General features: G+C 41.5%; 1 protein-coding gene across 2 annotated transcripts; it reads left to right on the top strand.

Moving 5' to 3' along the window:
• Positions 1-201: 201 nt before the first annotated feature.
• Positions 202-15706, top strand: LOC124031032 (citrate synthase, mitochondrial). 2 transcript variants are annotated; one of them, XM_046342086.1, is made up of 11 exons: positions 202-394; positions 1922-1969; positions 2124-2231; positions 2354-2419; positions 5456-5587; positions 5878-6066; positions 6500-6699; positions 6888-7017; positions 13284-13385; positions 13593-13802; positions 14160-15706. In XM_046342086.1, exons 1-11 carry the CDS (start codon positions 341-343, stop codon positions 14331-14333), a joined length of 1413 nt encoding a protein of 470 aa, XP_046198042.1. In that variant the 5' UTR covers positions 202-340; the 3' UTR covers positions 14334-15706. The 2 variants fall into 2 exon arrangements, with proteins under 2 accessions (XP_046198042.1, XP_046198045.1); XM_046342089.1 differs by having other exon boundaries at positions 231-280.
• Positions 15707-19962: the final 4256 nt, after the last annotated feature.

Genomic DNA, 19962 nt, shown 5'->3' with positions numbered 1-19962 from the left:
ACCGGGAAATGGCGGAGCAATTTCTTAAGTGTATCTTTAAGCCATTGTGTTTTATAACATTTGAATGTTACACTTACAATCTCATGTCGTTGAAGATCACACTTTCGGCAATTTAATTTAAAATCATAGACGCTAGATTCAGACAGATACCCACCCACAGGCAGATTATGGGTATGTACGTCACCCAAATCATGCCTTTTCCCAGCCAATCTCATTTGTTGGCCTGTTCCTCTCTCAACCTTCACCTACCATCAAACTCAGGAGGGGCACCTTCAACGAGGTACTGGGGATTTTTACCAGCACAGTCAGAATTTACCAACACAAACTCGTCACATTCACCATGTCCCTACTGTCCGCCTACAGGTTTACCCCGAAGCTCTTAAATTCAACGAAGGTGAGAACGATAAAGGATATGGGCGCTGCATTGTCCCGCCCCATGCCATGACGTTAGCTAGCATGCTAAAACGTTGGTTAGCCACTTGCCAATAAGAACCAGCGAAGTTAGCATTTAGCTATCGTAGCTAGCTAACTTAAGACTAGGCCTTAGCTAAGTGATGTGTAGTTAACTAAGCAGCTAACTTTAGAACAAGTTCACATTCAGGTAGCCAAATCCAACTAACGTTATGTTTTACTAGTTAGCCAGCTAACGTTAAGCTATGTACAGTAGACTATAAAGTATATAGACTAAACTATGAAGCAAGCACGGTAATGTGTATAGTAGCTAACTGTTACCATCTTTGATAACTAATTAGCTACATATCTAGGCTTGATTTTCGTAGCTACCTAGCGAACTAGCACACTGTAGTTGGCTAGCTCGCCCCAGTTTTAGTTAGTAATGACCATCTGGGATAATTATTTAAACTACATCTAGCTAGATGATACTGAATCATATTTATGTGGGCCTTCACTGCCTTGACATTGTGCCATGGACTCAGTTGATTCAATCAGATACCGGCTGTCCAACGTCAGTTGCTTGTACACTACTGTAGGTTTTAGGCAAGTACTAGTAACCAACTATAAAGTAGGTTACCATATCTTGCAATGCAGCTTCATTCCCACAATGTTACTCATAGCAGGAGGCAAATTACGGTCTTTCGTTGACTCTAACTCGTCTGGAAAAGGCATCTCTTGCATGTAAAGCAAAATAGGACCAGCCATGTTTGATTAGCTGGAACACATAGCAGCACATAACATTAGAATAGTTGCATTTGAGTGAATTGTACTAACTTTTCCAATATTTCTTGATTGTGTGAAGGCATCTTGTTTCCAGTTGGGCAAAGCTCTTTTTCTGTCAAAGGTCAGATACATTCTGACTTGAGGTTGAAAAAAAAAAAAACATGTGGTTGTGTCCTTATGGCCCTAAAACACTTAGAACATGGATGATCTTTAGATACAGTGCTGTGAGCAATGCTTTGACTGAATCAGTTCTACGTTAGAATACATAAATGCATTAGCATATGTAGGCCTATTTGCCACTGCACACGTCTATCATTCAGCAATTTTCTGTTTGTTACCCTTTGTCGTGGAACTAACACTTCAGTTTCTCTCCTGCAGTGATGAGGTAGGCTAGGTCATCATTAGGGGCACAGGCTAGGTCATCATTAGGGGCACAGGCTAGGTCATTGTTAGTGATACAGGCTAGGTCATTGTTAGTGGTACAGGCTAGGTCATTGTTAGTGATACAGGCTAGGTCATGGTTAGGGATGCAGCCTAGGTCATTGTTAGGGATGCAGCCTAAGTCATTGTTGGGGATACCTTGCAGTGCATTGAGGCTTGTTGATGTTTAAAGTGAGGACTAATGCCCCTCTGATTTTTGAAACTTGAAGCCTTTCTCTGATGACTGCCTGTCTGTGATACATGTCGGCGATTCAACCTGTTTTCACTGATTGCCTCACTCTTGACACCTTCTTGTGCCTCTCAGAGCACAGCATGTCTCTTCGCCGCTTCCAGAAATGCCACTACATCAACAGTAAGTACTCTGACTGGACCTCCTTAATTTTCAATTTGATTTACACACATATGCCTTTTACCTAGCAGTGCTGTGATGTTTTGAACTGAGTGGCCCTCATAAATGAGTTGTCTTTCTAACTGTGACGTATTGTATTTTCTCTGTGCCGTTGCAGAACCTGAGAGATGTGCTTTTGGATCTCGTCCCTAAAGAACAGAGTAGGATTAAGAATTTCAAAACGCAGTATGGCAAGACCAACATCGGCTCAATCACTGTGGATATGGTACATTCAGTTCAACTGTCATTTGTAAACATTCTACATTATAGACATACCCCTTTCAGTGCCAGTTGTCGTGTGAATATGGTAGATGTTGATGTTAAGTGTGTGTGCCCTTGTCTTTACAGATCTACGGTGGGATGAGAGGTATGAAGGGCCTGGTGTATGAGACCTCAGTGCTGGATGCAGATGAGGTGAGTTGGTCTGTGCAGGGAAAGGCCCTGGACAGAGAACTGTATGCAAGCTCAGTATCAGGTAGGGGGATAGATTGGGCATTTTAGCCATTTCCAGTTGCTTGTTGGCATCTTACATTGTTTACACTTAGGGGGGGGTAGGCAACTAGATTCAGCTGTAGACTGATTTGTTTGATTGGATGGTTGGTGGGCTGGAACACAATTATAATCATTTGTACACTGCAAATTGATGACAACTAAGCCAAATAATAATTTCATACCTTGATTACATTGAGACACGATCACATAAGTAACTTTTTTTTATTTTTATGTTTAGAATTTGTGGGAAACTTGGGAACAGATTTCCTATCTTAAACACATTTTTGCTGAATTCTTAGTGATATTAGGATTTTTTTTTAAACCAAAAACAAACAAAAGAATTGCCTAGATGACACAACATTTAGGCATGCCCTTTAGTGATTCATTTCCCATGGCTGAGCTGAAGAGAATTGTTTTGAAAGATAATGATTTCCACACTTGCTTAGTACTCCCCTGAGGGAGATGGCAGAATGCATATGAATTGGATAGTTCTAAATGAAATGGAACTAAATAAAAAACATCCTGTGTCTGATGCTTGAAGCTAGACAACTAGCTACTTAAACAGTGACTTGACCTTAAATCCCACCATACTCATCAGCTTACATTAGCTGAGAATAAGGAAGGTGATATTTTGCAGCCTTTTCAGCACCACTTACGGATATTGGCTTAAAAGTCATAAGTCATGTGACATAGGGCCTATGGGTTATGTAATGTCAATGTGGGGTCAAAGGTATTTGAATAAAACAGACTTGAGGGAGGTTTTTGGTGGTTGCATCCCTGTTCCACCCCTGTATATTAATGCATGCAAATGCACCCAGTGTATATATGCAAATGAGGCACATAAGTTTCATTATTTAGTCACAAATTATATGTTTTAATCTGATATATATTACATACACCTAAGCCAAATACATTTTGCACAATTCCTGACATTTAATCCTAGTAAAAATGTATTTAAGCTTTTATTTCTTTCATCACATTCCCAGTGGGTCAGAAGTTTACATACACTAAATTCGTAGTTGGTAGCATTGCCTTTTAAATTGTTTAACTTGGGTCAAAAATTTTGGGTAGCCTTCCAGATGCTTCCCACAATAAGTTGGGTGAATTTTGGCGCATTCCTCCTGACAGAGCTGGTGTAACTGAGTCAGGTTTGTTGGCCTCCTTGCTCGCACACACTTTTTCAGTTCTGCCCAAAAATGTTCTATAGGACTGAGGTCAGGGCTTTGACGGCCACTACAATACCTTAACTTTGTAGTCCTTAAGCCATTTTGCCTCAACTTTGGAAGTATGCTTAGGGTCATTGTCCATTGGAAGACCCATTTGCGACCAAGCTTTAACTTCCTGACTGATGTCTTGAGATGTTGCTTCAATATATCCACAATTTTCCTTTCCTCATGATGCCATCTATTTTGTGAAGTGCACCAGTCCCTCCTGCAGCAAAGCACCCCCACAACATGATGCTGTCACCCCCGTACTTCACAGTTGGGATGGTGTTCTTCGGCTTGCAAGCCTCCCCCTTTTTCCTCCAAACATAACGATAGTCATTATGGCCAAACAGTTCTATTTTTGTTTCGTCAGACCAGAGGAAATTTCTCCAAAAAGTATGGTCTTTGTGCCCGTGTGCAGTTGCAAACCGTAGTCTGGCTTTTTTCTGGCGGTTTTGGAGCATTGGCTTCTTCCTTGCTGAGCGGCCTTTCAGGTTATGTCTATATAGGACTTGTTTTTACTGTGGATATAGATACTTTTGTACCTGTTTACTCCAGCATCTTCACAAGGTCCTTTGCTGCTGTTCTGGGATTGAGTTGCGCTTTTCGCACCAAAGTACGTGTCTCCTTCCTGAGTGTATGACGGCTACGTGGGCCTATGGTGTTTATACTTGCGTACTATTGTTTGTACAGATGAACGTGGTACCTTCAGGCGTTTGGAAATTGCTCCCAAGGATGAACCAGACTTGTGGAAGTCTACAATTTTTTTGAGGTCTTGGCTGATTTTCTTTTGATTTTCCCATGATGTCAAGCAGAGGCACAGGGTTTGATGGTAGGCCTTGAAATACATCCACAGGTATACCTCCAATTGACTCAAATTATGTCAATTAGCATATCAGAAGTTTCTAAAGCCATGACATAATTTTCTGGAATTAGTGTATGTAAACTTTTGACCCACTGGAATTGTGATACAGTGAAATAATCTGTCTGTAAACAATTGTTGGAAAAGTTACTTGTCATGCACAAAGTAGATGTTCTTACCGACTTGCCAAAACTATAATTTGCTTACAAGAAATTTGTGGAGTGGTTGAAAACGAGTTTTAAAGACTCCAACCTAAGTGTATGTAAACTCCCGACTTCAACTGTAAGTGCATTATTAAAAAGATGCAAACATAAAAATAAAAAAACTTGTTGGCTGCATTTGCGGTTTGTTTTAGATTATTTTTTTCCCCAATAGGAACTGAATTCTGTATTTTTGGTGTCACTTTTATTGTAAGTGAGAATAGATGTTTCTGAACACTTCTACATTCATGTGGATGCTAACAGGATTATGGATAATGAGTGAAGAATAGAGGCATAAAATCATACCTCCCCTGTCCTACTCATCATTGTTCATGATTCGTTCATGATTTTTCTTAATCTTGGCATTATCAGGAATAATTTAGAAGTCTTTAGAAACATCTTATCTACTCACTTATAAGGAAGTTTGCTTCAGTTATCATTCAGTTACAAACTGCAAATGCATCCAACGAGTTTGTAGAGTCACAATCTTGATTTAGTCAATGCGTGCAAAGAATAATGGGACCAAATACCAATATTTGGACTACTTTGATACATGAGTGCTGTCATTTCTAAACGGTACTTTCTGTACTATTGCCTCATGATGGGTATAGACCCCCCCCCCCCACCCCCCACACACACACACGCATATGGAGGGGAGTGTAGATATCATTTTTTCAAACTTTTTTTTTAGGGAATTCGTTTCCGTGGTTACAGCATTCCAGAGTGCCAGCAGCTGTTGCCCAAGGCTCCAGGAGGTGCTGAGCCACTGCCCGAAGGTCTGTTCTGGCTGCTGGTGACAGGCCAGGTGCCCACAGAGGAACAGGTGAGTGTTAGCTAGGTAACTCATTATGGAGAGAGAGTATGGCACATCAGCTTAACATGTTGTTACAACAGCCCTTTGCATAATGGTACAGATCACATGATGTATATATTCAATAAGAGGTTGACTCGTATACCATAAACCACAGCATAAAGCTCTTGATCTTATCTCTGAGACCTCTGGGAGAAGGTTTGCTTCCATGTTGGTTTAGTGAAGGACTATATTTTTGCATACAAAACTACATTACGTTTGGTGTGCATAGCTTGACCAATGAACCGATTGTCTGTCCCCAGGTGAACTGGCTGTCCAAGGAGTGGGCCAAGCGTGCAGCTCTTCCCTCCCACGTGGTCACCATGCTGGATAACTTCCCCACCAACCTCCACCCCATGTCTCAGTTCAGCTCCGCCATCACAGCTCTGAACAGTGAGAGTAGCTTCGCCCGAGCCTACTCCGAGGGAGTCAACAAGGCCACGTACTGGGAGGTAAGCTCAGGAAACGTACCCTAAAGAATGTTGAACAGTGTACACTGTTGTGGGAAGCCATGTTGTTCAATAGGACAAACCTTTGTGGGAAACCATGTTGTTCAATAGGACAAACCGTTGTGGGAAACCATGTTGTTCAATAGGACAAACCGTTGTGGGAAACCATGTTGTTCAATAGGACAAACCGTTGTGGGAAACCATGTTGTTCAATAGGACAAACCGTTGTGGGAAACCATGTTGTTCAATAGGACAAACCGTTGTGGGAAACCATGTTGTTCAAGAGGACAAACCGTTGTGAAATGTAGCAAAATGTCAATGCGCCACAGTTATAAGAAGTCAATATGGTGGAATCTGAACACGTGTTAAAAATCTGTTGAAAGAGTGCCGCCTTTCCGATTACACTATTGACATGAAGATGATTCTCTTCTCTCAGTTTGTCTATGAAGACTCCATGGATCTGATCGCTAAACTGCCATGCGTTGCGGCCAAGATTTACCGCAACCTTTACCGTGAGGGCAGCAGCATCGGTGCCATCGACTCCAGTCTGGACTGGTCCCACAACTTCACCAACATGCTGGGCTACAGCGATGCCACGTTCACTGAGCTCATGCGACTGTACCTCACCATTCACAGGTCAGTTTTTATTTTATAGAGAGTACTACTTCATTCATAATCATTTTTTCTAAGTTTATCATCCATTAGTCTCTACCTTGGTAACTTTAGGGTGTGCATATTCAGCTCCTGCTCTGTCATTGCACAATGCAGTTACGTGGCTGCATCACTTATTCTTTCATTCACTCCCCTTTTCTCCTTTGCTATAGTGACCATGAGGGTGGTAATGTGAGTGCCCACACCAGCCACTTAGTGGGCAGTGCCCTGTCTGACCCCTACCTGTCCTTCAGTGCAGCTATGAACGGCTTGGCCGGACCTCTTCATGGACTGGCTAACCAGGTGTGTATGGATGCTAATGTCAAAGTTAACATGTGTGTAAATATTCTGAAAACTGAGTGTACAAAACATTAGGAACACCTTCCTAATATTGAATTGCACCCCCCCTTTGCCCTCAAAATGGCCTGAATTTGTCAGTGAATGGACTCAAGATGGCCCATGTAGACTCCAATGCTTCCCACAGTTGTCAAATTGTCTAGATTCTTCATGCACACGGAAAACTTGTCTTGCCCATTCACCCTCGGAATGCTTAAAAATCCTAATTTAACCTGTCTCCTCTCCATCTACACTGATTGAAGTGGATTTAATAATTAAGGGATCATAGCGTTCACCTGGTCACTCATGGAAAGAGCAGGTGTTCCTAATGTATTGTATACTTGGCACAGACCGTACCAGTCAAAAGTTTGGAAACACCTACTCATTCCATTCTTTGTTTAGACTATTTTCTACAATGTATAATAATAGTGAAGACATCAAAACTATGAAATAACATATGGAATCATGTAGTAACCAAAACGGTGTTAACCTCTAGGGTACGCGGGATGGTAGCGTCCCACCTCGCCAACAGCCAGTGAAACTGCAGGGCACCAAATTCAAAACAGAAATCCCATAATTAAAATTCCTCAAACATACATGTATTTTACAACATTTTAAAGATACTTGTTGCAAATACAGCCACAGTATCCGATTTCAAAAAGGCTTTCCGACAAAAGCAAACCAAACGATTATGTTAAGTCAGAGCCAAGTCACAGAAAAACACAGCCATTTTTCCAGCCAAAGAGAGGAGTCACAAAAAGCAGAAATATTGATAAAATGAATCGCTAACCTTTGATGATCTTCATCATAGGACTTCATGTTACACAATACATGTATATTTTGTTTGGTAAAGTTCATATTTATATCCAAAAATCTGAGTTTACATTGGCGGGTTACATTCAGTAGTTCCAAAACATCCAGTGATTTTGCAGAGCCACATCAGTTTACAGAAATAATCATAATAAACATTGCTAAAAGATACAACTGTTATGCATGAAATTATAGCTACACTTCTCCTTAATGCAACCGCTGTGTCAGATTTCAAAAAAACTTTATGGAAAAAGCACACCATGCCATGTTGGAGTCAACAGAAGTTAGAAATAACAAATATTCACTTACCTTTGATGATCTTCATCAGAATTCACTCCCAGGAATCCCAGTTCAACAAATGTTTGTTTTGTTCGATAATGTCAATTTATGTCCAAAAGACCTTCTTGTTGTTGCGTACAAGTCCATCGGAAAGTATGGACGAAAAGTCCAAAAAGTTATTACAGTCCGTAGAAACATGTCAAACGAAGTATAGAATCAATCTTTAATAATGTTACATAAAACATAAATCTTCAAAAATGATCCAACAGGAGAATTCCTTTGTCTGTAGATGTGCAATGGAACAGAGCTCGCTCTCACGTGAACGCGTGAGACAGCTTGTGGCTCTCTGGCAGACCTCTGACTCATTCCCCTCTCATTCTCCCCCACTTCACAGTAAAAGCATCAAACAAGGTTCTAAAGACTGTTGACATCTAGTGGAAGCCTTAGGAAGTGCAATATGACCCCATAGACACTGCATTCGATAGGCCAAGAGTTAAATCTACAAACCTCAGATTTTCCACTTCCTGGTTGGATTTTTTTCTCAGGTTTTTGCCTGCCATATAAGTTCTATTATACTCACATACATCATTCAAACAGATTTAGAAACTTCAGAGTTTTCTATCCAAATCTACTAATTATATGCATATTCTAGCTTTTATGGCTGAGTAGCAGGCAGTTTAATTTGGGCACGCTTTTCATCCAAAATCCCCAATGCTGCCCCCTACCATAGAGAAGTTAAACAAATCAAAATATATTTTATATTTGAGGTTCTTCAAAGTAGAACCTTTGCCTTGACAGCATTGTACACTCTTGGCATTCTCTCAACCAGCTTCATGAGGTAGTCACCTGTAATGCGTTTAAATTAACAGGTGTGCCTTGTTAAGTTAATTTGTGGAATTTCCTTAATGACTTTGAGCCAATCAGTTGTGTTGTGAAAAGGTAGGGCTGGTATACAGAACATGGCCCTATTTGGTAAAATACGAAGTCCATATTTTGGCAAGAACAGCTCAAATAAGCAAAGAGAAATGACAGTCTATTACTTTAATGCGGAAATTTAAGTTTCTTCAGGTGAAGTCGCAAAAACTATCAAGCGCTATGAAGAAATTGGCTCTCACGAGGACTGCCACAGAAAAGGAAGGCCCACAGTTACCTCTGCTGCAGCCTCAGAAATTGCATCCCAAACAAGATACATCAACATAAATTGTTAAGAGGAAAATGTGGCCTCCCGGGTGGCGCAGTGGTTAAGGGCTGCAGTGCAGAGACTCTGGGTTCGCGCCCAGGCTCTGTCGTAACCGGGAGGTCTGTGGGGCGACGCACAATTGGCCTAGCGCCGTTCGGGTTACACCAGCGGTTACACTCCTGTGGCGGGCCGGGAGCAGTATGCGCTAACCAAGGTTGCCAGGTGCACAGTGTTTCCTCCGACACATTGGTGCGGCTGGCTTCCGGGTTGGATGCGCACTGTGTTAAGAAGCAGTGCGGCTGGTTGGGTTGTGTATCGGAGGACGCATGACTTTCGACCTTTATCTCTCCTGTACGGGAGTTGTAGAGATGAGACAAGATAGTAGCTCCTAACAATTGGATACCATGAAATCGGGGAGAAAAGGGGGGAAAAAAACAACAACAAAAAGAGGAAAATGCGTGAATCAGGCCTTCATGGTCTAATTGCTGCAAAGAAACCACTGCTAAAAGGACACCAAGAATAAACTTGCTTGGGCCTAGAAATGTAAGCAATGGGCATAAGACCGGTGGAAATCTGTCCTTTGGCCTGATGAGTCCAAATTTGAGATTTTTGGTTCCAACCGCCATGACTTTGAGACACAGAGTAGGTGAACGGATGATCTTCGCATTTTGTTCCCACTGGGAAGCTTGGAGGTGGGGGTGCTTTGCTGGTGACACTGTCAGTGATTTATTTGGAATTCAAGGCACACTTAAGCTGCATGGCAACCACGGCATTCTGCAGCGATATGCCATCCCATCTGGTTTGCGCTTAGTGGGACTTTCGTTTGTTTTTCAACAGTGCAATGACCCAACACACCTCCAGGCTGTGTAAGGGCTATTTGACCAAGAAAGAGTGATGGAGTGCTGCATCAGATGACCTGGCTTCCACAATCACCCAACCTCAACCCGGCAAATGTGGGAACTCCTTCAAGACTGTTGGAAAACCATTCCAGGTGAAGCTGATTGTGTGTTCGCAAAGCTTTCATCAAGGCAAAGGGTGGCTACTTTGAAGAATATAAAATATACTCTATAAATATACTGGTTGTGTGTGTATACACTACCGTTGAAAAGTTTGGGGTCACTTAAATGTCCTTGTTTTCCATGAAAATCTACATGAAAGGAGTTGCAAAATGAATAGGAAATATATTCAAAATGTTGACATGGTTATAAATAATGATTTTTAAATTATGTTCATCAAAGAATCCATTTGCAGGAATTACAGCCTTGCAGACCTTTGGCATTATAGTTGTCAATTTGTTGATGTTTTCTGAAGAGATTTAACCATGCTTCCTGATTGGCTTGATGGGCACTTCTTACATACGGTCAAGCTGCTCCCACAACAGCTCAATAGGGTTGAGATCCGGTGACTGCTGACCACTCCATTATAGACAGAATACCAGCTGACTGCTTCTTCGCTAAATAGTTATTGCATAGTTTGGAGCTGTGCTTTGGGTCATTGTCCTGTTGTAGGAGGAAGTTGGCTTTCCTAGGGCTCGGCGTCCCGTCAGCGGGACACCCGTCGACAACTTCCGGTGAAATCGTAGGGCGTGCAATTCAAATAAATAATCATTCAAATTATGGATATTAAACATTTAGGTACATACAAGTGTCTTATATCGGTTAAAAGCTTAGTCTTGTTCATCTAACAGAATTGTCCGATTTACAATAGGCTTTACAGGGAAAGCATGCCATATGATTATTTGAGGACAGCGCTCCTCAAATATTTTTCAACCAGCACAGGCTTCATAAAATCACAAATAGTGATTTTAAAATATTCACTTATTGATAATCTTCCTCTGATTTGCAATCCAATGGGTCCCAGCTACAACATGCATGGTCATTTTGTTTGATAAAATCCTTCTTTATATCCCAAAATGTCAGTTTAGTTGGTACCATTGATTTCAGTAATCCACTCGTTCAACATGCAGAGAAAGGAATCCAAAAAGCTACCGCCAAACTTTGTTAAAACAAGTCAAAATAAGTCATCATAAATGTAATCAAACTATACTATTTCATACGGAAAGAAGTATTTTTAATTGTACCTTTATTTAACTAGGCAAGTCAGTTAAGAACAAATTCTTATTTTCAATGACTGCCTAGGAACAGTGGGTTAACTGCCTGTTCAGGGGCAGAACGACAGATTTGTACCTTGTCAGCTTGGGGATTCCGGTTACTAGTCCAACGCTCTAACCACTAGGCTACCCTGCTGCCCCGGGGGTCTATGGTTACGTTCAATAGAATAGAAAAGCAAAATAACCAGGTGCGCATCGTCGCACACACAGACTGATTTCCAACTCCAACTCCCAGTACCAAAACTCAATTCTTCCTTGTTTGGGGAGAAACTAGGCTGAAACCTTGAACACTGACGTGTAGTGGAAGCCATATGAATTGCAGTCTGGGGGCTGGAATTGCAATGACCCATAACTTTCCAATATAAGAGCATGGGCTCAATTTTTTTCCGGTTGGTTTTTCTTTGGATTTTCTCCCACCATATCAATTGTGTTATCGTGGCATACATTGTTTTAACATTTCTACAAACGTCAAAGTGTTTTCTATCCAGTGGTACCAATTATATCCATATCCTGGCTTCTAGGCTTGAGTAACAGGCAGTTTACTTGGGGCACGTCAGTCAGACAGGAAGTGGAGAAAAATAGACCCTAGCCTGAAGATTAAGCGCAGTCTACAGGGTATGGAATGCCTTTGCAAAATGGAGTGATAGCCTTCCTTCTTCAAGATATCCTTTACCCTGTATAAATATCCCACTTTACCACCACCAAAGCACACCCAGAACATCACATTGCCTCCACTATGCTTGACAGGTGGCGTTAAGCACTCCTCCAGCTTTTCATTTTTTCTGTGTCTCACGAATGTTCTTTGATCACCTCAAATTTAGATTTGTCTGTCCATAACACTTTTCCCCAATCTTCCTCTGTCCAGTGTCTTTCATTTATTTGTATTGGCCAGTCTGAGATATGGCTTTTTCTTTGCAACTCTGCCTAAAAGGCCAGCATCCCAGATTCGCCTCGTCACTGTTGACGTTGAGATGGGTGTTTTGCGGGTACTATTTAATGAAGCTGCCAGTTGAGGACTTGTGAGGCATCTTTCTCAAACTAGACACTCATATACTTGTCCTCTTGCTCAGTTGTGCACCAGGTCTTCCCTCTCCTTTCCATTCTTGTTAGAACCAGTTTGCACTGTTCTGTGAAGGGAGTAGTACACAGATTTGTACGAGATCATCAGTTTCCTGGCAATTTCTCGCATGGAATAGCCTTAATTTCTCAGAACAAGGATAGCCTGACGAGTTTCAGAAGAAAGTTCTGTTTCTGGCCATTTTGTAATCAAACCCACAAATGCTGATGCTCCAGATACTCAACTAGTCTAAAGGCAGCAGGTTTTATTGCTTCTTTAATCAGAAGTTTTCAGCTACGCTAACATAATTGTAAATGGGTTTTCTAATGATCACTTAGCTTTTTTTTAAACTATAAACTTGGATTAGCTAACAACGTGCCAATTGGAACGCATGAGTGATGGTTGCTGTTAAGTGGCCTCTGTACGCCTATGTAGATATTCCATTAAATCAGCCGTACAATTGTCATTTACAACGTCTACACTGTATTTCTGATCAATTAGATGTTATTTAAAAGAATTGACTTTTTTTTTTCAAAAACAAGGACATTTCTAAGTGACTCCATGTTTGAATGGTAGTGTGTGTGTTTATATGTATGTGTACTATTTAGCAGACACCTTTATCCAAAGGTATCTGTTTTCATTCAAAGCAAGGCTTTCATCCTCCCTCTCCATTAACATAATGGAGAGAGAGGATGACTATGGAACTATAATAAGCTCAGTAGTGAAAATGGAGAATGAAAGCAGTGGTTTTGGTTGGAGTGAGCCCCTGCCTTACCTCTGACCTATGCCCCTTGTAGGAGGTGCTGGTATGGCTGACGGCCCTGCAGAAGGAGATGGGAGGAGAGGTGTCTGACGAGGCCATGAGAGACTACATCTGGAACACCCTCAAGTCTGGAAGGGTAAGTGGTCTGGACTGGAGGGCATGCTAAGTTGGGTCAATGAGTCAAGGTCAGGAAACCCAAAGGAAACTTTTCCATCTACCTGAAAGTGTAGTGAACAGGTGTACAAAAGAAAGGATGCATTTACATTTTCATTTGAGGAATAAGCTGCAAGGGGAATGATATGTAACCTCCTACCTTTTTGACCTTCTGTTTGCGTTCTCTCAGGTGGTTCCAGGTTACGGCCATGCCGTCCTGAGGAGGACAGACCCCAGGTACACCTGCCAGCAGGAGTTTGCCTTCAAGCACCTGCCCGATGACCCCATGTTCAAACTGGTGCACCAACTCTACAAGATCGTGCCCAACGTGCTGCTGGAGCAGGGCAAGGCCAAGAACCCCTGGCCCAATGTGGACGCCCACAGTGGAGTGCTGCTGCAGGTGAGTGGTGGGGTTACAGAAGGATGGAGCCAACTATTGCAGTACACTTTCAACTGATTGGAAGGGACACTGCATGAAGGTTACAAGAAAGGCCTCCATCTCTTGACGGGATGAAGGAAAATGTAAAGGTCTAATTTGAGCTTCTTTTCATAGTTTTTCATCATAGTTTTCATCTTAGTGAACTGTCAGACAACAAAAAAAAGTCAGAGTGCTCTTCTCCTCTACTTGAGCTGTCCTTCATCTTCCTGCAAAGCCATTATGTATCACATACAATTGGGAGCGCAATAATTAAATACCTTGTTCTGTGCAATTAACCCTCCACCACCCCCCCCCCCCCTCTCTCTCCTGTCCTAACAGTACTATGGGATGACAGAGATGAACTACTACACGGTGCTGTTCGGCGTGTCCCGAGCACTGGGGGTGCTGGCCCAGCTGATCTGGAGCCGAGCCTTGGGCTTCCCCCTGGAGCGCCCCAAGTCCATGAGCACGGACGGACTCATGAACCTGGTGGGGGCCAACAAATCCGGGTAAAGATGAAGAGGGAAGGAGTAGGATGAGAACAAAGAATAACAAAAGGGGGGCGGAATAGGGGAGTTGGATGCAAAATATATAGTACACTTATGAAAACATTAAAGGGCCTTTGCTGGATTTATCCTGTTCAAGTCAGTGACACCAAGGTTATTTTTTTCCTTTCGTTGAGCCATGGTAGTTGTCTTGAGATATTGAAGATGACTTGGTTTTGTAAAGAAATCATGTCCATTTTTTTGTTCTAAAATGTGGGGCACTCATTGTCTGACGGAATTATCCAAAATACCAAAACAAAAGACAACACTCCATGGCAAGCAAGGTCCTTCTGTAAATGTAACCACTCTAATCTGGCCTAGCAGGTTAGAATATGTACAGTATGCAAATGACCAGGGTCGGTAGATTAGTAATAGGGTACTGCAGCCACTTTCATGACTGAAAACTGACGACACACCGCTATCAATTAAGGCAGAGTTCACTTATTACACCACCTCTTTCTGGCAGTATTCACCAACCCCATGGCACCTCTGACAATCAGAATACTCTGCAGGTTGTACAGTGCTTCACAAATGGCGCTATCTGTTCTCTTGGGGAGGGAGGTTGTTTTGAAAAGTGATAGACACTGTTTCCCAAGCTGAAAGGACTTTGACTGTTTTTAAATATTTTCTATCAGATTCGGGGGGGGGGTCTTCTTGAAGACCTGAGGGCAACCTTAAAACATCAGTTGAACTCAATCAATTTTCTCTTATCAGCAAAATGAATGTAATTGAAGAGATGGCTAGCATTGACTAATGGCACACTTGACCAGTTAAATCAATGTACTTTTAGAATGTTTTGTAAATGTTTGCTGGTTTTACTATGTCCAACTGAAATGTCTCATGTTGCTCATGAAGCAAGTACACATCTGAAACACCATATGAAATAATCTAATGGTTGTGTTAAACTGGATTGTTAAGATACATATTTGCTTGGTTTAGTTAAGGTTGCCCTCCGGTCTAGTGGTGGGGGGCCTTATGTGTTTGGAATAGTCTGTTTCAATGCAGACCTTATCCAATACACTCCAATTGGGCACAGAGGGCCCAACACCACCCCCTGGGTATTAATTTAATTTGTTTTCAACAGCCCCCTACACTGTCTTTTCCCAGCTGATTCCTTCCCACATAGTATACATGTATTTTAGGTTTTACAAGTTTGTTCTGATCCGGTTTTAATCAAACCGCAGGTTATTCTGGTTTAACGAGAAATACATCTGATGTGAGATCACTGTAAAGTGAAGGCGGGATTTGAACTATAATGTAGCAGAGTGGGATTGTACAGTGGATGTGGGAGAGAAAATGGAAAACAAAACAAAGTCCAATAAATGTTTTTATTAGCAATTACTCTTTCGAATACTCTAATTGTGGTGTTTATGTAACTGCAACAACTCATTCTTTCCTACAATAGGCAGTTCATTGTGGATTTCTATCACAACATTTAAGGGGATGTGGTTGTTTCACATTCCTTAGCTGAATGCATTTCTAGAAGGTGCATTGGATAAGTGTCAGCTAAGACTACACAGTAATGTGTGGTCATAATGGGGTACCGCAGAGCCTGATGTTATTCAGTGCAGGCTGTGTATAGTACATACTGTATTCTGAGGGCATCTCAGTTATTAAGTGTTCCAGACATTTATCCACAGCACTCAAGTTTCTGCTTCCCTTTGGCCTAATCAAGATTTCATGCACCTGTAGTACAGAGACTCTGGATTCTTCTGAAGTTCAAATAAACAAACAGATCAATGTGCTTTAAGGAAATACAAAATTGCTATGTGTAGCAACTGTGGGTACAAATGGGCTCACGAGGTGCCCTAAAGGTGCCCTCACGAGGGCTGACTATATCGATGACAAATTAGGAGAAATAACAATTACCACTGACATACAACCCTGCTATTCACAAAAATACAGCTACAGTTGTACAATAGTAGTATATTGACTTTGGTTTTAAAGAGCCTAAAACACATAAAAGGGAAGCACTGACTAGTTGTAATGGCTGACAGGACCTTAGGATCAGGCCCTGATTCCCACCAATAGTCACCACCAATATTAACCCTTAACGTTAGCCACCAAAATAAACATTTAATACAAATCAGGGAAATGTTATAGGACCGTAATAAAGAAATCTCCCCTGCAATCTTTTAAATGTGAAGTAATAAGAATTTTACATGTAAACAAATATTAAATACCTCAAATACTACACTGAACAATAATAAAAAAGCAACAATAAGATTTTACTGAGTTACAGTTCATGCAAGGAAATCAATTGAAATTAATAAATTAGGCCCTAAACTATGGATTTCATTCACATGACTGGGAATACAGATATGCATCTGTTCAGATGCCTTAAAAAAAAAAAGTTTAAAAAGTAGGGACGTGGAACAGAAAACCAGTCAATATCTGGTGTGATCTCAATTTTTGCCTCGTGCAGCACGAGTCACATCTCCTTCCCATAGGGTTGATCAGGCTGTGGAATGTTGTCCCACTCTTCCAATGGCTGTGCGAAGTTGCTGGATATTGGCGGGAACTGGAATAGGCTGCGTACACGTCGATCCAGAGCATCCCAAACATCAGGTGATGGCAGCAGATGATTGGCAAGAGAATGGGCCTCAGGATCTCAAGGTCTCTCTGTGCTTTCAAATTGCCATTGATAAAATGCAATTGTGTTTGTCTGTAGATTATGCCTGTCTGACCGTACCATAACCCCACCGCCATCATGGGGCACTCCGTTTACAATGTTGACATCAGCAAACTGCTCACCCACACGACATGCAGTCTGCCCGGTACAGTTGAAACCGGGATTCATCCGTAAAAAGCACACTTCGCCAGCATGCCAGTTGCATATAAGTTGAGCATTTGCCCATTAAGTTGGTTACAACTCCGAACTGCAGTCAGATCAAGACCCTTGGTGAGGACGACGAGCAGGTAAATAAGCTTCCCTGATATGGTTTCTGACAGTTTGTGCAGAAATTATTTGGTTGTGCAAACCCACAGTTTCATCATCTGGCTGGTCTAACAATTCCACAGGTGAAGAAGCCGGATGTGGTAGTCCTGGGCTGATGTGGTCTGCGGTTATGAGGCTGGTTGGACGTACTGCCAAATTCTCTAAAATTATGTTGGGAGGCGGTTTCTGGTAGAGAAATGAATATTAAAATATCTGGCAACAGCGCCGGTGGACATTCCTGAAGTCAGCATGCCAATTGCATGATCCCTCAAATCTGTGGCAATGTGTTGTGATTTTCAGTAACTTTATTTTCCCCAGAAAAGTGCACCTGTGTATTAAATGTTTTATCAGCTTCTTGATATGCCACACCTGTCAGGTGAATGGATTATCTTGGCAAAGGAGATATGTTCACTAACAGGGACGTAAACAAATTGGAACATGTGTTCTTTTATTTCAGCTCATGAAACATGGGACATACACTTGTTGCATTTATATTTTTGTTCAGTGTAAATGTGGAATTTGCTTTGGTATTTATCCAGAACACTGCAGCCCGCCTGGTGTTCAACCTTCCCATATTCTCCCTTGGCACCCTGCTCCTACGCACACTCCTCACATCCACAACGAGACCATGGTACTTGCCTAGAGGACAGCAAGAGGAACTACCCCTCCCTACCTTCAGGCTTTGCTCAAATCTTACACCCCAACCTGAGTACTCTGTTCTGCCACCTCTGGTCTCTGCTCTCCCACACCTACTGGAGGGCAGCTCCCGCTCAGCACAGTCCAAGGTCTTCTCTCTGTCCTGGCACCCCAATGGTGGAACTAGCTTCCCCCTGAAGCTAGGACAGCAGAGTTCCTGCCCATCTACCAAAACCTCTGAAACACCTACCTCTTCAGAGAGAATCTTAAATTATCCCATAGCCTCCTGTCCCCAAAAAAGCTAGCTACTTTGAGGAAAAATGTACTATGACTGATATGTGGTTGTCCCACCTAGCTACTTAAGATGGAATGCATTAACTGCAAGTCACTCTGGATAAGAGTATCTGCTAAATGAAATATCAGGCTCTGCATCAAATTGGCAATGTGGGACAATTCCCAAAGAATCCAGTACATGCGAAGGATGGTCCCAGTCTGAAATACTGCTCTTTACACATGCAAATAGTGCCGGTGGCATTCGAGCAGTCAAGATGGAGATTCATTCACTAAACTCCAACCGTGTCCAACAAGCAGGTTGACATTTGTCATGAATTTTGCCCTGACGGCAGAGTGATTACCGCTAATGGGCCAGCTGCAAAGTCTAAATTGTCTATATCCTAAAAATTCATAAACATTTGTCTTCATTTAAGATTAGGGTTAGCAGTGTGGTTAAAATTAGGGATAGATTTAAAATCAGATTTTATGACTGGCTGTGCTAGCTGTGTCATTCCTATGCGGTGCCTTTTCTGTCCCCAGGAAATATCACTTCTTATTTAGTGTAAAATAATGTCATGTGGATTCCAAAAGGCTTTAAATATAAGGTCAGATGTCCTTTACCTTAAAAACAAATGTGGATCTTAAAGGGAATTGTATATATTTTGAACACTTTTTCAGCATTTTTGCCATGTCCCTGGATGTTATTAAATCAACTTCCATGAGAAATAGCCATAAGATATTTCATATTTCATTACTTGACAATCCTAGTTAAATTCTGCCATCAATAATGTTTACCATGATTGTTGTATTATATTTAAGATTTTCTGTGGCCATATATAGGCCGTTGGGAGAATGCAGAATTTGTTGGTTTAATAGCATGTGACATTTCAAAAATCTAGTATACTTTCAATGTCAGGATGTCATACTCATTTAGGCTTTGACAACAGCTGATCAATTAGATATGGGGATGCGCTACCGAAATCAATGAATAGCGGATAACAGCGCATTCAGTATTTTACATTTTTGGGGGGTCTGTAACATTTGATTTCCACAACGTGCCTACCACTTTGAAGTTGCAAAATATGTTTTATTGTGAAACAAACAAGAAATAAGACAAAAACAACTTGAGCGTGCATAATTCTTCAAATTGAGCGGCAGGTAGCCTAGTGGGTAGAGTGTTGGGCCAGTAACCGAAAGGTTGCTGGATCGAATCCCTGAGCTGACAAGGTCAAAATCAGTCACTCTGCCCCTGAACAAGGCAGTTAACCCACCGGTAGTCAGTCATTGTAAATAAGGATTTTTTCTTAACTGACTTTCCTAGATTAAAAAGGTTAAATAAAATGTCTAAAAACCTGTTTTTGCTTTGTCATTATGGGGCATTGTGTGTAGATTGGAAAAAATGTAATTCAAACCATTTTAGAATAAGGCTGTAACGAAACAATGTGGAATAAGTCAAGGGGTTTACACTTTCCAAATGCACTGTATACTTATTTTATTTGTTTATTTAACAAAGTTATGCAACAACCAATTCTCCTGTGTGAAAAAGTAATTGCCTCCTTACATTCTGTGGTGTTGTGTTCTCTCTTGTCGATGTGTGTTGTCCTATAATTACAGTGCCTTGCGAAAGTATTCGGCCCCCTTGAACTTTGTGACCTTTTGCCACATTTCAGGCTTCAAACATAAAGATATAAAACAGTATTTTTTTGTGAAGAATCAACAACAAGTGGGACACAATCATGAAGTGGAACGA

The sequence above is a fragment of the Oncorhynchus gorbuscha genome, linkage group LG03 (genome assembly GCF_021184085.1).
Source record: "Oncorhynchus gorbuscha isolate QuinsamMale2020 ecotype Even-year linkage group LG03, OgorEven_v1.0, whole genome shotgun sequence".
Taxonomy (NCBI): domain Eukaryota; kingdom Metazoa; phylum Chordata; class Actinopteri; order Salmoniformes; family Salmonidae; genus Oncorhynchus; species Oncorhynchus gorbuscha.
This window is presented reverse-complemented; position numbering and strand designations above follow the sequence as displayed.